The 13,104-nt window shown below is 39.8% G+C and overlaps 1 protein-coding gene across 1 annotated transcript in view; it reads right to left on the bottom strand.

Moving 5' to 3' along the window:
• Nucleotides 1–13,104, bottom strand: part of ttc7b (tetratricopeptide repeat domain 7B) — a 350,185-nt gene that overhangs the window by 134,460 nt on the left and 202,621 nt on the right. The window contains exon 14 of the mRNA XM_072568076.1: nucleotides 7,969–8,085. Coding sequence (XP_072424177.1) covers nucleotides 7,969–8,085 — 117 coding nt within the window. The remainder of the gene's footprint in view (nucleotides 1–7,968; nucleotides 8,086–13,104) is intronic.

Genomic DNA, 13,104 nt, shown 5'->3' with positions numbered 1-13,104 from the left:
CATAACATGATGTCCCAACTCCTACACTCAATGTTCTGATCAACGAAGGTAAGTGTACCAAATGCCGTCTTCACCACTCTGTCTACCTGTGACTCTACTTTCAAGAAACTATGCACCTGCACCCTGGGTTGATACTGGGGATAATGACCTGCAAGAGGATGCTCACATTGGTACACTTATCCTGTAACGGGATTTGCAGGAGTTTGCAAAGTCAGCAGTGATGATCACTCTCATGCACCTGAGATAACTGAAATGTATATGGTTTATATTTCTGATGCATACCAGAGAGTAGATGACACAATTGCTCTGAGATGCACAAGAATCAGGAGGTCCTCATTCAGGAATTGCAGAAGATTAATACGCAGGTACAGCAAATAATTAGGATGAGATCATTTATTGGGAGGGGAATAAAATTCAAAAAAAGGGAGGTTAAGCTTCAGTTAGAAGGCACTGGTGAGACAGCATCTGGAGCATTCTGTACGTTCTTGATCTTATTTAAGGATGGATGGAAATATGCTGGACCCTTCACTGAAGGTTGGTGAGTGTAATATCCGGAATGGGCAAGTTGTCTTATAAGGAATGGTTGGACAAGCTAGGCTTGTATCTGCTGGAATTCAGAAGACAGAGTCAACTTCATTGGAACATGAAAGATCCTGAAGATTTTGACATGGTGGATGTGAAAATAACGTTTCTTTTGTTGGTAGAATCTAGAACTGGAAATCACTATTTAATAAGAGGGGTCACCCATTTAAAATATAAATGAGGACAATTTTTTTTGCATGAAGGGTAAGTTTTTGGATCTAGTTTTCACAGAAAGGGGTGAAAGATTCTTGATAAGCAAGTGGTGTAAGGTTATGAGGGTAGGCTGAAATGTGGATTAATCAAAACAGCCTCAATCTTAATGAAAACTGAAAGAACTGTGGATGCTGTAAAACAGAAACAAAAACAGAAGTTGCTGGAAAAGTTCAGTAGGTCAGCCAGCACCTGTGAAGAGAAGTCAGAGTTAATGTTATGGGTCTGGTGACCCTTCCTCACAATCTTAAAGAATACTGGAGCACATTTGAGGGGCCAAGTGGCATACTCTTGCTCCTAGCTGTATGTTGCATGCACATATAAACGAGAGAAATACATGATAAAAGAAAGTAGGACAGAAGTGAAAAAACAGTTAGGAAGGCTGCAGGTTGCAGTTCAGAGAAGAACTGGGTGGCATGGTGGCTCAGTGGTTAGCACTGCTGCCTCACAGCACCAGGGACACAGGTTTGATTCTAGCCTCAGGCGACTGTCCGTGTGGAGTTTGCACATTCTCGCCGTGTCTGCATGGGTTTCCTCCCACAATCCAAAGATGTGCAGGTTAGGTGAACTGGCCATGCTAAATTGCCCACAGTGTTCAGGGATGTGTAGGTTAGGTGCATTAGTCAGGAGTAAATATAGAACAATAGGGTAGGGGAATGGATCTGGGTGGGTTACTCTTTGGAGGGTCGGGTTGGACTTGTTGGGCCAAATGGCCCGTTTCCACATTATAGGGATTCTATTCTAAGAAGATGCAAACAGGAGATATATTGTTTAGCAACTTAAAGGTAACCAAAATCCTTGATTTTATTTCTTCGCGTTCAGTCAAAAAAAGTAAATGAATTAGCAATGTACTGTGTATGTCTTGGCAAAAGACTGTGATACAGAATACTTCTGATGAATATACAGTAAGTCACCAAAAATAAATGCTTTGGACCTCAACAGTTCAGCAAGATGTTTTAAAGTGAAGACAGAAGTGATACTTCACTGGGATTGAATGTCTGTCAAGGATATTGCTGAGGAATAAAAAGGTTGAATCTTCTTTTTTACTGTGAATGATACTTTCCTTGGAACATATATACTTATTTCTTTTGTTTTGTGCAATAACCCTCAATTTCTTTTGTTAAAGATACACTTATAGCCTCAATTGAATCGGCTCAACCACTGACCACCATGGTAATCACGTTGGAAAAGTTAAACATATGGCATATTATGCCACTTTCACTGTGGAATCTGACTCTCCAGTAATACCATCAGCTGGGGATCATAATATATTCCATGTAATCCTATGTAATGGAGATAAGCTTGAATATCTGTGCACATTGGTCTGAAATACAATTTTCCCACCAATTTAACCTCAGTCATCATCGTAGTGTTTGATTACAAAGAAATTTATCTTTTCAATAAAGCAGTGACCCCTTAAAAAGTTAATCGGTTTCCTTATATTTTTCAGGGCCCACACGCATTCTCACTGTTCCAGCTGAGGAGCTTCATTCAAAGTAAAATGCAGAATAATTTTGATTTCCAATATTTTTCAGCATCGGCTTGTAAAAGATAAAAGAAAAAGACACTTTGTTCTGAGTTATGGGCCTCTCCATTAAGTTCAACCGGCTCTCAATTCTTGTACTGTGTTCCGAGTCTGTCTTTCCTCACTTGATTGGTTCTGGATGTAGTACTAATGAGCAGCTCTGTAAACTGGGTTTAGCATTGTCTTTTCCTTGTGGATTCCCCATGAGTGCATTGTCATTTACTTAGTTGGGAAAAAAAAATGCTTTGTTACACCATCCCTGTCATTCAAAATCTGTCTTGCTTTGGTCCAAGCCACAATTGATGCAAAATTGAATGAAGGAATGTATATCCTTCTTGTTGAAAGATTTTCTAAAATTAGCACTTGCTTCAGTTGTCACTAAAGGGTACAAGAGGAGGTGAAGAAGCAAGATAGGGTGACTATAATGGGGAATGCGATACTGACAATGGCACAGTGCCAGAAAGAGGGACCTATCAATGCAAAGATCCAGGGTATGTGTCAAAAGCCCTGCACTTTTGATGTCAACCTCGTTCTCATGATTTCACTCCAAGTACAATCACTGCCTTCCTGAATCCAGACCTGACAGTTCGCCCCAGGTGGGTGCCATATTACAGCAGCTATTGCCCCAGTGGCGCCACAGGCAATCAATGGAGCTGCTGGCTTCTGATTGTCCACCACACCCTGGCATGTTGGAATTCAGTCATCAGGATTCTTGATCCCAGACCAAGCTCCACTGCAGGCCTGTCACGTGCTCCTGTAGAACAATACACAGTGGACCTTCCTAAAAAGAATAAATGCAGAGCTTTCAAGTCAACGGTCAACACCTCATCACTGCCACAAGGTTCTGGCCAATCTGCCAGAATGGAATAATCAAAAGAAAAATTAAATGGATGAATAGGGCGTTAAGTCGAGCACATGGGTCTATGATGTGACAAGACAACAAGTGCTGCATTAAAGACTAAACTCCTGGAAATATAAAACTGATAGGTTACACTTATCAAGAAAGCTTGAGCCTTGAAAAAAAGGGTGCGGGATAACTGGATAGTTTCCTTTAAAATTTGTGATAGGTTTGATACGGTAAATATGGATAATTTCAAATTGCAGTTTGGTTGATACCAAAATTGGGGGTCATAAACATAATTGCAAGATGTCCAATTAGGAATTCAGAAATTTGTTTACCCAGAGAATGAGTAGAATGTGAAATACATGACTCCAGGGAGGACTTGAGGCAAATACCGTAGATTAATTTAAGACAAACCTAGATAATCATGTGAGAGAGAAGGGATTACATGGATATGTTGTAAGAACTAGAGGAAGTAAGCTGGAGGGGGCTTGTGTGAAGCTTAAACAAGAACTTGGAGCAGTTGAGTTAATTGGCTTGCTTCTCGCTGCATATTCTATGTAATATTTGCAGTTAGTTATGCATTAAGTGAGGGAACATATTTCACATATTTTAAGTACACTAAAGTTAGAATTTAGTGATTCATGTTCACAATAAGCTTGTTTAGGATTACTGAAGCAGAAGATCAACACTTCAACACTAAACTAGCTGTTAAATGAATCATCATTGAAAGGTTCTGGTAGCTCACTAGATCCAAACACTACCAGGCTTGCTTCACTACTGTCCAGTTGCCAGGGAAAGAGTGGGTAAGGCTCAGTGGTGATGCCTTTGTTCATAGTCAAACAAACATACAATACCCTGCTTGTTTCACCAGGTCAGGAGTGGACAGGATCAGGCCTGACTTTCTAAAGTTTCAAACATGGCTCTCAAATCACGATCGGGTAGGTGTTACTCATTTTCCTTGTCAGAACTTTCAAATCTAATGATGATCAAAGGATTGCTTAGAGCCTCTATTTTCTCCATCAGATTCTATGATTTCCATCAGGTATGCCACGAGGGCACAGTGTCCTTCCCAGCATTACCTAATCTCTCCATCTTTTACCCTTTTATTCCAACTGTAGCAAAAAATTATATTCCAACAGAAGCAGAAAATGACTGATAAAAGATGATTTAGAATGATGGAACTGAATTGGTTAATCTCTCAACTGGAGTTAAGTTGTGACTTATTTGCAGCAGAGCGATTCTTCAGACAAGTACATCTATACCAGCATGTAAACCTGTGTGTAAATTCCACTGTGATCCCCAAACAGCTTATACCTATTCATCCGTTTAAGCCAAGTGCATATCTTTCCTGAATAACAGTCAGTACAAGTCTTTATCCCCAGGGCTCCTTGTTCCTCAAATGAAAGTTTCATATAGTGCCTGTAAACTGGTTGCTTTTAAATTTTCTGCTAGCAGAGGTTTTAACAATATTATTTATTTAAATATCTATCAATAGGCATCTGTTGTCATCTCTGGTTACTTCAATATACCAGGCACGCAGCTTTGAAGCTGGGACTTATTTGGTCAGGATCAAATAATACAGTGGATTCACGAACAGGTTATCTGACATTTCCCATTCTATGGGCCAATCTGGCTTGCACTTAAGGGACCTCTTACTTTATGGACTCAATCTTGGGAGGATAGCCTAAGGGTCCTGCTTTCTCCAAGTTACTTTGAGATCACAGGTCCGGTATCTCTGTGAACTGGTGGTGAAAGCTACATGCAGGCCATAACTTTTGGACCACTGATATTAGGAGAGGCAATAGCCTAGTGGTATCATCACTAGACAATTAATCTAGTGACCCTAGTAATGTTCTGAGAATTGTGTTTGAATCCTGCCATGGAGGAATTTGAATTCAATAAAAATCTAGAATTTGATTTAAAATCTTTTGAGTTTAAATATGGAAAAGCTCATTTATTTCACTCATGTCCCTTTGGGAAGGAAATTGCAGCTTTCCTGATCTGGCCTCCGTGTCTTATGATCTAAAGACAAGTTCAGTTTTGAAAAGATATGTGACTCCAGACTCTTAACTGCCCTCGGGATAATTAGGAATAAATGCTGGTTTAGACAGCAATGGTTACATTGTGTGAATTAATAAAAACTGGACAGCACTACCAACAACACACATTGATTAGTGCATTTAAAATAGTAAATTACTCCAAGGAGCATCTCTGTAACCTATTCAAGCCCCACAATCTTCTCTGTACGCCTTGAATTCTTTCCATTTTGTGTATTCCCAATATTAACTGTTCAACACTGTCACTCCTGCCTTCAGCTTTTAAGACTCTAAGACTAAGGGTCTACATTCTTGGATGACTCTGCCTCACTCTCCTCCTTTAAGGTAATCCTTAGTATCTACTACTTTAATCAAGGTTTGTCCTAGTAGCTACCGATGTGCTTTGATGTTAAATTCCAACTAATCATGTTTCTGTGAAGCATCTTCAGACTTGTTGCTATGTCCAAGGGAGCTCATAAATGTAAGTTGGTATTAATAACATACCAGTTAGGAATAGGAGTAGGTTATTTGGCCCTTCAAGATCCACCATCTAACAATCATAGTTGGTCTGTTTGTGATCACATCTCCACTTTCCTGTAGGAACCCATAAGCCTGAGTCCCATGTTTATCCAGCAAAGAGGCCATCAAATTTCAAGCCTGTATAACTCAAACAGGAGACATCTGCACATTAGAGAAAAAGATGCAAATGCAAATTAATTTTCCTGGCTTTGAGAATCAATGTGCTCTAACACTTCATGCACTGCCTTCATCATTCACTCCCTCCACAATTATCACATGCAGCAACAATGTATGCCATCTACAAGGGCACCATGGAACAATTTGCCAAGGGTCTTTTGACAGCACCTCCCATTCCTGCAATGTCTACTAACTGAAAAACAAGACCAGCAGGTGCATGGGAACATGATTACCTGCAAGCACTTCTCCAAATGACATACCAAATTAAAACACTGAAACTCATCACCAACATCACTATTATAGCACCTACATCAGAAAGTATGTTTTCACACAAAAGGTGATGGAAATATGGAACCCTATCCTCAAAAATGCTGCGAATGCGAGAGTTGCATAATTTCAAAATAGGGATCAACAGATTTTTATTGGGTATATGGTCATTTTGCAAAGTAGGGCAATGAATCCAATGTACAGATCAAATATAATCTAATGGAAAGGCAGAACTGCTTCAATGGGTTAACTGGTCTAATGGCCCAATGTAACGCTGTTACATCATGGTTAAAAACTGCTCCTTTGGAATGAACCTTACTATTCATTCTTTAGATTCCCTACAGTGTGTAGAAAAAACAAATAATGCAAAAACTGCAAGTGCTGCAAATCAGGACTAGAAACCAAACAGCAGGTCAGTCAACACCCACAGAGACAACAGATGGGTCAACATTTCTGGTTGGGCCTCTGTCAGGCATTGACTGCCTGAACTCTTCACAGATGCCAATATCCTGCTGTGTGTTTCCAGCATTTCCTGTATTTTTAAATTTCATTGTAACAGAGTTTAATAGATCTGCATTCTAGACCTCTGTGCTTTATCCTCTTTGTTTAAGTCAATTCTATGAATAGGATTCATTAGTTGATTGAAGGGTGCCATTAAAACAATACAGTAATCTGATGACCTTTATATAGATGCTGTTCAATCCACTGGGCGGAGGTGTCATCTTTCAGCTGAGATATAAACGATGCATTCTCAGGTGGATACTTAAAAAATGTCCCATGGCATCATTCAAAGAAAAGTGCATTATTTATATATTAATTCTATTAGGTTGTGTGAAGGTAGCGTGCACCATCTGGGAAATCACACCTGCTCCTATAAAATGGGAACAGACTAAAATCGTGGTCCCTAGGTTTAAAACAAACAGCAAGCTTGCAATATGTTTCATTGGAAGTAATCTTCATGCAATTCTATAATCATATGTCCAATTTTATCTTTCACCACCTGACATTCTGGTATATAACAGAAGGGGTTAGTATCATGGTCAATATTTATTCCTCAACAATCATTACTAAAAATCCAACTTCAGTCGAGGTAAAAACGGACGGAAGGTCATCACACTGTTACCGTTTTGTGTGCTTGTCAAAATTAAATTCACTGTTTGACATTTATTTCACTGCTAGAGGTGGGATCTTACTCTGTAAAAATTTACCTTAATTTCTGTACATTATAACACCAACTATTTCAAAGGTGTATCAATGAATGTGAACTATCAGTTAGTGAAAGATACGATATAAATGCAAGCTCTTGTAACAAATTTAAAACTTCCATCCAAGTTTACATTCCACACTATTAGTTGTGCAGACTCCCAAAAGAGTAGGCAGTGCCTCAAGAACATGAAAGCATCATTAAGAATGATAGCCATCAGTCAGGAGTCCAATGAATCTTGGTTACTCTGAGACACAATTCAATTTTGCAACATGTTCCATCCTCAAAGGCAGAATTCACAATTTATGGTATGAGTACAGGTTGTTATTCTTTCTATTTTAATGTAAATAAGGACAGCCCAAACAAAGAGCCCATGTGACAAGCACACTGCTATCCTTGAGACTTTGTTTTGTCAGTTCAATCATCCAGGTTAACCTATTCTCCCTAACTTCATGTACCAGCACAAATCTTTCATTTGGTACCTTAGATTTTCTTCTTTGAAAATGATACAAATTGCATTAATTAATTTCCTTTATCCACATTCCATTGTTTTCCTAGATATTCTCAGATCAAAGATTCAACCTAGGTACTCTCACTCACGTACCTGGGGTTTGTGAGTTTGTAGCATGACTTCCAGATCTGAAGCATGTGCTTGCAGGTGAGCAAAGCTTCATCAGGGCCCCTGCATACTGATTCCAGTTTTACTTTGGTGAACAGCAATCTATGAAAAAGAAAGCAAGGTTAACCTTAATATATCACAGAGATTTGCTGCACAGAAAGAAGCTATTCAGCCCAAACGGGTTTGCAAAGGGCTATTCGATTAATTCCTTTAGAAGACAGACATTCGGATTATTGAAGACAGCCAGTGAATCCAACTGCTCACCCAAATCTGCTATTATGACATGAATAAAAACTTGCATTCCCTCCCTAGAATTGCAGACCCTTCATCTCTATGAAAGCTTCTTAAAGGTTTCCTCAATTACCATGTTTTAATTCCGAGAAAAAGAATAGGAAATGACATCACCAACCCAAAGAAACCCAAACATATAAATAGAAAGCAGGAATTATCAGCAGTGCTTTGCCCGGAGGCCAACTGAAGGTGTTACCCACTAGGGTGACGAAACGTCTGGAAATGAACCTTCCAGCTCAGCGAGCAAACCTACAGTCATGTATATCCATTTGACGTCAGGTGAATGTAAATAACTCAAAGAAAGAAAACCAGAAATGACATCACCCACCTTAAGAAACCAAGACCTATAAATAGAGAGGCAGGATATACTACTAGCACTTCACTGGAAACTCTCACTGATGATGTTACCTAGTATGGTGACAAAACGTCTGAAAACAAACCTTCAAACTCAGCGAGCTAACTTATATACTTATCACCAAACTGAGCTACAAATCTTCTCAAAACTTGCTAGTGCTTTAGGATTTTCAGATTTTTTTTTTACAAAACACTGTAGTTTTCTTTTTAACCATGGTGCTGAAAACACAAGTCAAACCATGGTGCAGCAAAACTGACCAGAGAATTTTATTTAAAGCCTGATGAGACTCTCGTTCAGGCCATGATTGTAACTGAGAAATCCCACAGGTCTACATCTGGAGCTGCATGACTTAGAATGTGTGATTCAGGTATGGTATTAAATATTATAGATAAGCTTGTTGAATAACCCAAAGGTACCCAAACGATACTCATTTGCCCCAGCCATTACTTAGAACCACAGATTCATAGAATATAGATGAGCCCCTTAGTCCTACAAGTCTGTATCTCTAAAACTACACAAGATTCACTTTCTCGCAACAGGTGCATAGACTTGAAGGTTATGACTTCAAACACTCATTCAAGTAAAAGGTTGTGGGGTTTCCCACCTTGACTACCCTTCCAGGCAGTGCATTCCAGGTCGTCACCTTTTGGGCGAAAAACATCTTCCTCAAATTCCCTCTGAACTTCCTTAAAATTATGCTCTCTTGTTACTGACCCTTCAACTAAGGGGAACAACTGCTTTCTATTCGCCCTGCCCATGCCCCTCATAGCTGAAAATGTGTTGCTGGAAAAGTGCAGCAGGTCAGGCAGCATCCAAGGAACAGGAGAATTGACGTTTTGGGTATAAGCCCTTCTTCAGACGTCGATTCTTTTGTTCATTGGATGCTGCCTGACCTGCTGCGCTTTTCCAGCAACACATTTTCAGCTCTGATCTCCAGCATCTGCAGTCCTCACTTTCTCCATGCCCCTCATAATCTTATACACCTTTATCAGTCTCCCCCAACCTTCTCTGCTTCAAAGAAAACAACCCAAACTTATCCAAATAAAATTTGAAAGAGCTGCAGTTGCTGTAAATCAGAAACAAAAACAGAAGATGCTGGAAAAGTTCAGCAGATCTCTGGCAGCATCTGTGAAGAGAAATCAGAGTTAACATTTTGGATCTGGTAACCCTTCCCCAGAATTAACTCTGATTTCTCTTCACAGATGCTACCAAACCTGCTGAGCTTTTCTGACAACTTCTGTTTTTGTTTCCAAGCTTGTCCAGCCTTTGTCTTCATAGCTAATCCATTCTGTCCCAGGAAATTCCCCTGTAACCTCTCCAGGGCAATCACATCCTTTCTACAGTACAGTGACTAGACCTCTAGTTGTGGCCTGTACAGCTCCACATGGCCTGCCTACTCTTATAATCCATGCCTTGACTGATAAAGGCAGATCTCCATATGACTTAACTGCACTATTAACCTGCCTTGCCACCTTCAGGGATTTGTGGACCAACACACAAAGATCCCTTTGTTCCTCTGAGCTTTTAAGCATCATGCCATTCATCAAGTACTCCCTTGCCTTGTTACTTCTACCAAATGCATCACCTCACACTTATAAGAGTTTAATTCTACCACTGATCTGACTAGTTAGTCTACATCTTCCTGTAACCGGATACTTTCTGGCTCATTGTCAACCACCTGGACAATCTTCAAGTCATCTGCAAACTTATCAGCCCCCACACATTCTCATCGACAACATTTATACATATCACAAACAATACGGGACCTATTACCAATCCCTGTGGTATACTCCTGAACATCAGCCTCCACTGTGGCACTTGTGCTAACCTGTAACCCAGCAACAGTATTCAACATCTCACGGAAGAAACAGCATTAACATTTTGAGTATGGTGTGTCTCTTCTTCAGGATTGACTTGAAATGCTAACTCCACTTCTCTCGCCACAGATGCTACCAGCTCTGCTGAGCTTCTCCAGCACTTTCTGTGTTTGCTTTAGATTTCAAGTATCTGCAGTATTTTGCCTTTAGTTAAATGCTTCAAAGACATGGTATAAGACAGCTACTTCCCTGGCTTCAACCCTCTCAAGTCACAAGCAATAGCCAACTTAGAGAAGGATAAAAGACTTACGCTTCTATCATGACTTCCACAATTACAGGTTGTCTCAAGGTATTTTATAGACAAATGATAACTTGAGCAAAACACTGTGCATATTAAAGGTCAGGGAAAAAACCCAGAAATTACTAAAAAAAACTCAGCAGTTTTGGCAATAGTTCTGAAGAATAGGTCTTTTTTGAAGGCTGGGGGTGTCTAAAACTAAAGGCATAGGCTTAAGGTGAGAGGGGAAAGATTTAAAAAGGACCAGAAGTTTAACTTTTTTAAAGTGGGTGGTGCGTGTATGGAATGAGCTGCCAGATGAAGTGGTGAAGGCTGGTATAATTATAACATTTAAAAGGCACATGGATGGGTATATGAACAGGAAGGGTTTAGAGGGAAATGGGCCAAATGTTGGCAAATGGGACTAGGTCAGATTGAGATGTCTGGTCAGTGTGGATAAGTTGGTCCAAAGGATCTGTTCTGTGCTCTATGACTCTGTCACAGTCACTGGATTTCAGAAATGTTAACTGTTTGTCTCTCCACATATGTGAGATGCTGCAAGATCTGCTGTTTCTCCAGCACTTCCTGTGTTCAGTTACAATGTTTGAAGTGCGATCACTGCTCATGTAAAAACGTGGCATATGCAGTGGCCAATTTCTACATACAGCATCGACAAAGACTGCAATAAGATAAATGGCCAGATAATCTCTTTTACTTACGTCTATTGAGAGATAAACATTCAACAATGTATGTGTTTGTGTGGGGAGGGGGGTGGGAAGAAGAACTGCCCCTTTTCTCGTATGACACATCGTCATGGAATCTTTAACATCCACCCAGCGGAGGAAGTGAAGACTCAGTTTAACTGCACAATGATGTCACCTCCAATTGTGCAGCACGAGAGTGGCTTGTCAGGCTAGATTTTGTGGCACAGCCTTTGTTGTGGGACTTTGCCTCTTATTTATTAACTCAGGTCAGAATTCTACCACCAAGCAAACATGAACATCTTAAGTTTAGACATCAAAGAGTAAGAAATTTGAAACAACTATACGCTTTGGAACTTCAACTTTAAATTTAACAAACTTTGGCTCAGGTGACAAACCTACTGCATATCAGGTTTGAAGGTCAGAGAGATCATGAACCTTCGAGATGGATTTGTGGATCACTGCTGGCAGGTCCAATACCCCTAGAATAAATAAGTTAGTCAATGCTCCTCAACTCTGTAGAGTTCCAATGTTCCAAGTGAAATGGTACGTGCATTCAGTGATGACAGAGTTCCATTTATTTTCTGCTAGGTCAATTGTTAATTTTTAAATCTGAGATTCCTATGTTTCTTTTAGCTGAAGGCATGAACAACCCTGGGGCAAAGAGGATGGAGTTAGATCAGCCATGGCCTCAATGAAAGATAAAACAAGCTCAAGGTGCCTACGTTTTCCTTATGATGACAACTTCAATATTTGGCTGGCAAGGGGATAAGGCATATTGAGGCAGTGGAAGTGGGGGGCCCAGCTAATGGAATTCCACATCTGCCAGCATAACTACAAGCTGAAATGTAGAACGGGAAATGGGTCAGGAAATTAAAAACACAGACAGGACTACATTCAAATTGGTTCAACACATATACAGTGCAGTGGCAGGCCAAGTGTTACATACAATTGTACTGACAATTTAATTGTGGAGGTGATGGATTATTTTAAGTAACTGTAATTAAAAGAATAAAAATGGGACTTGCAAACAAAAATGCTGTTTTTGAGATTAGTAACTGTGAATTTCTGATTTTCTTCTCCACGACAATGCAGTCCTCTCTATAACTTCACTTAAGTGGTAATTTTTATGTGACATTACTCATTTGACTTCATATAATCCAGAAGGTGTAACTGAACACAGATCAATAAACAAAACAATGGCCAATTCCATCCACTCCTCCTGTTCTGGTCACACCCTAACCCAGGCGCGCACACAGTGAACCATTTTACTTCTACATAGCCGACGGAAGATGACATTGTTCTGATCATTTGGAAAATTTCCTGGTCCTTAGCCACAAAAATTATGCAATACAAAACTCTATGCTCTTTATTTACTTATGGGATTTGGGATCGCTGGCTAGATCAGTATTTATTGCCCACAGGGCAGTTAAGAATCTAACACATTGCTGTGGAACCAGGTAGGGATAATTGATGAGTGAACCAAATTTTGTTTTTAAGAACAATCCAATGGTTAAGTGGTCACAATTACGTTAACTTCTTTTCTATTCCAGTTTTTTTATTGAATTTAAATTTCACTGTCAGCCACGGTGGGATTTGTACCAACATCCTCAGAAAATTCATCTTTGTTGTGGGTCACTAATTCAGTGACATTATCACTACATCATCACCTCCCCATTT

The sequence above is a fragment of the Chiloscyllium punctatum genome, chromosome 4, assembly GCF_047496795.1.
Source record: "Chiloscyllium punctatum isolate Juve2018m chromosome 4, sChiPun1.3, whole genome shotgun sequence".
NCBI classification, from domain to species: Eukaryota; Metazoa; Chordata; class Chondrichthyes; order Orectolobiformes; family Hemiscylliidae; genus Chiloscyllium; species Chiloscyllium punctatum.
This window is presented reverse-complemented; position numbering and strand designations above follow the sequence as displayed.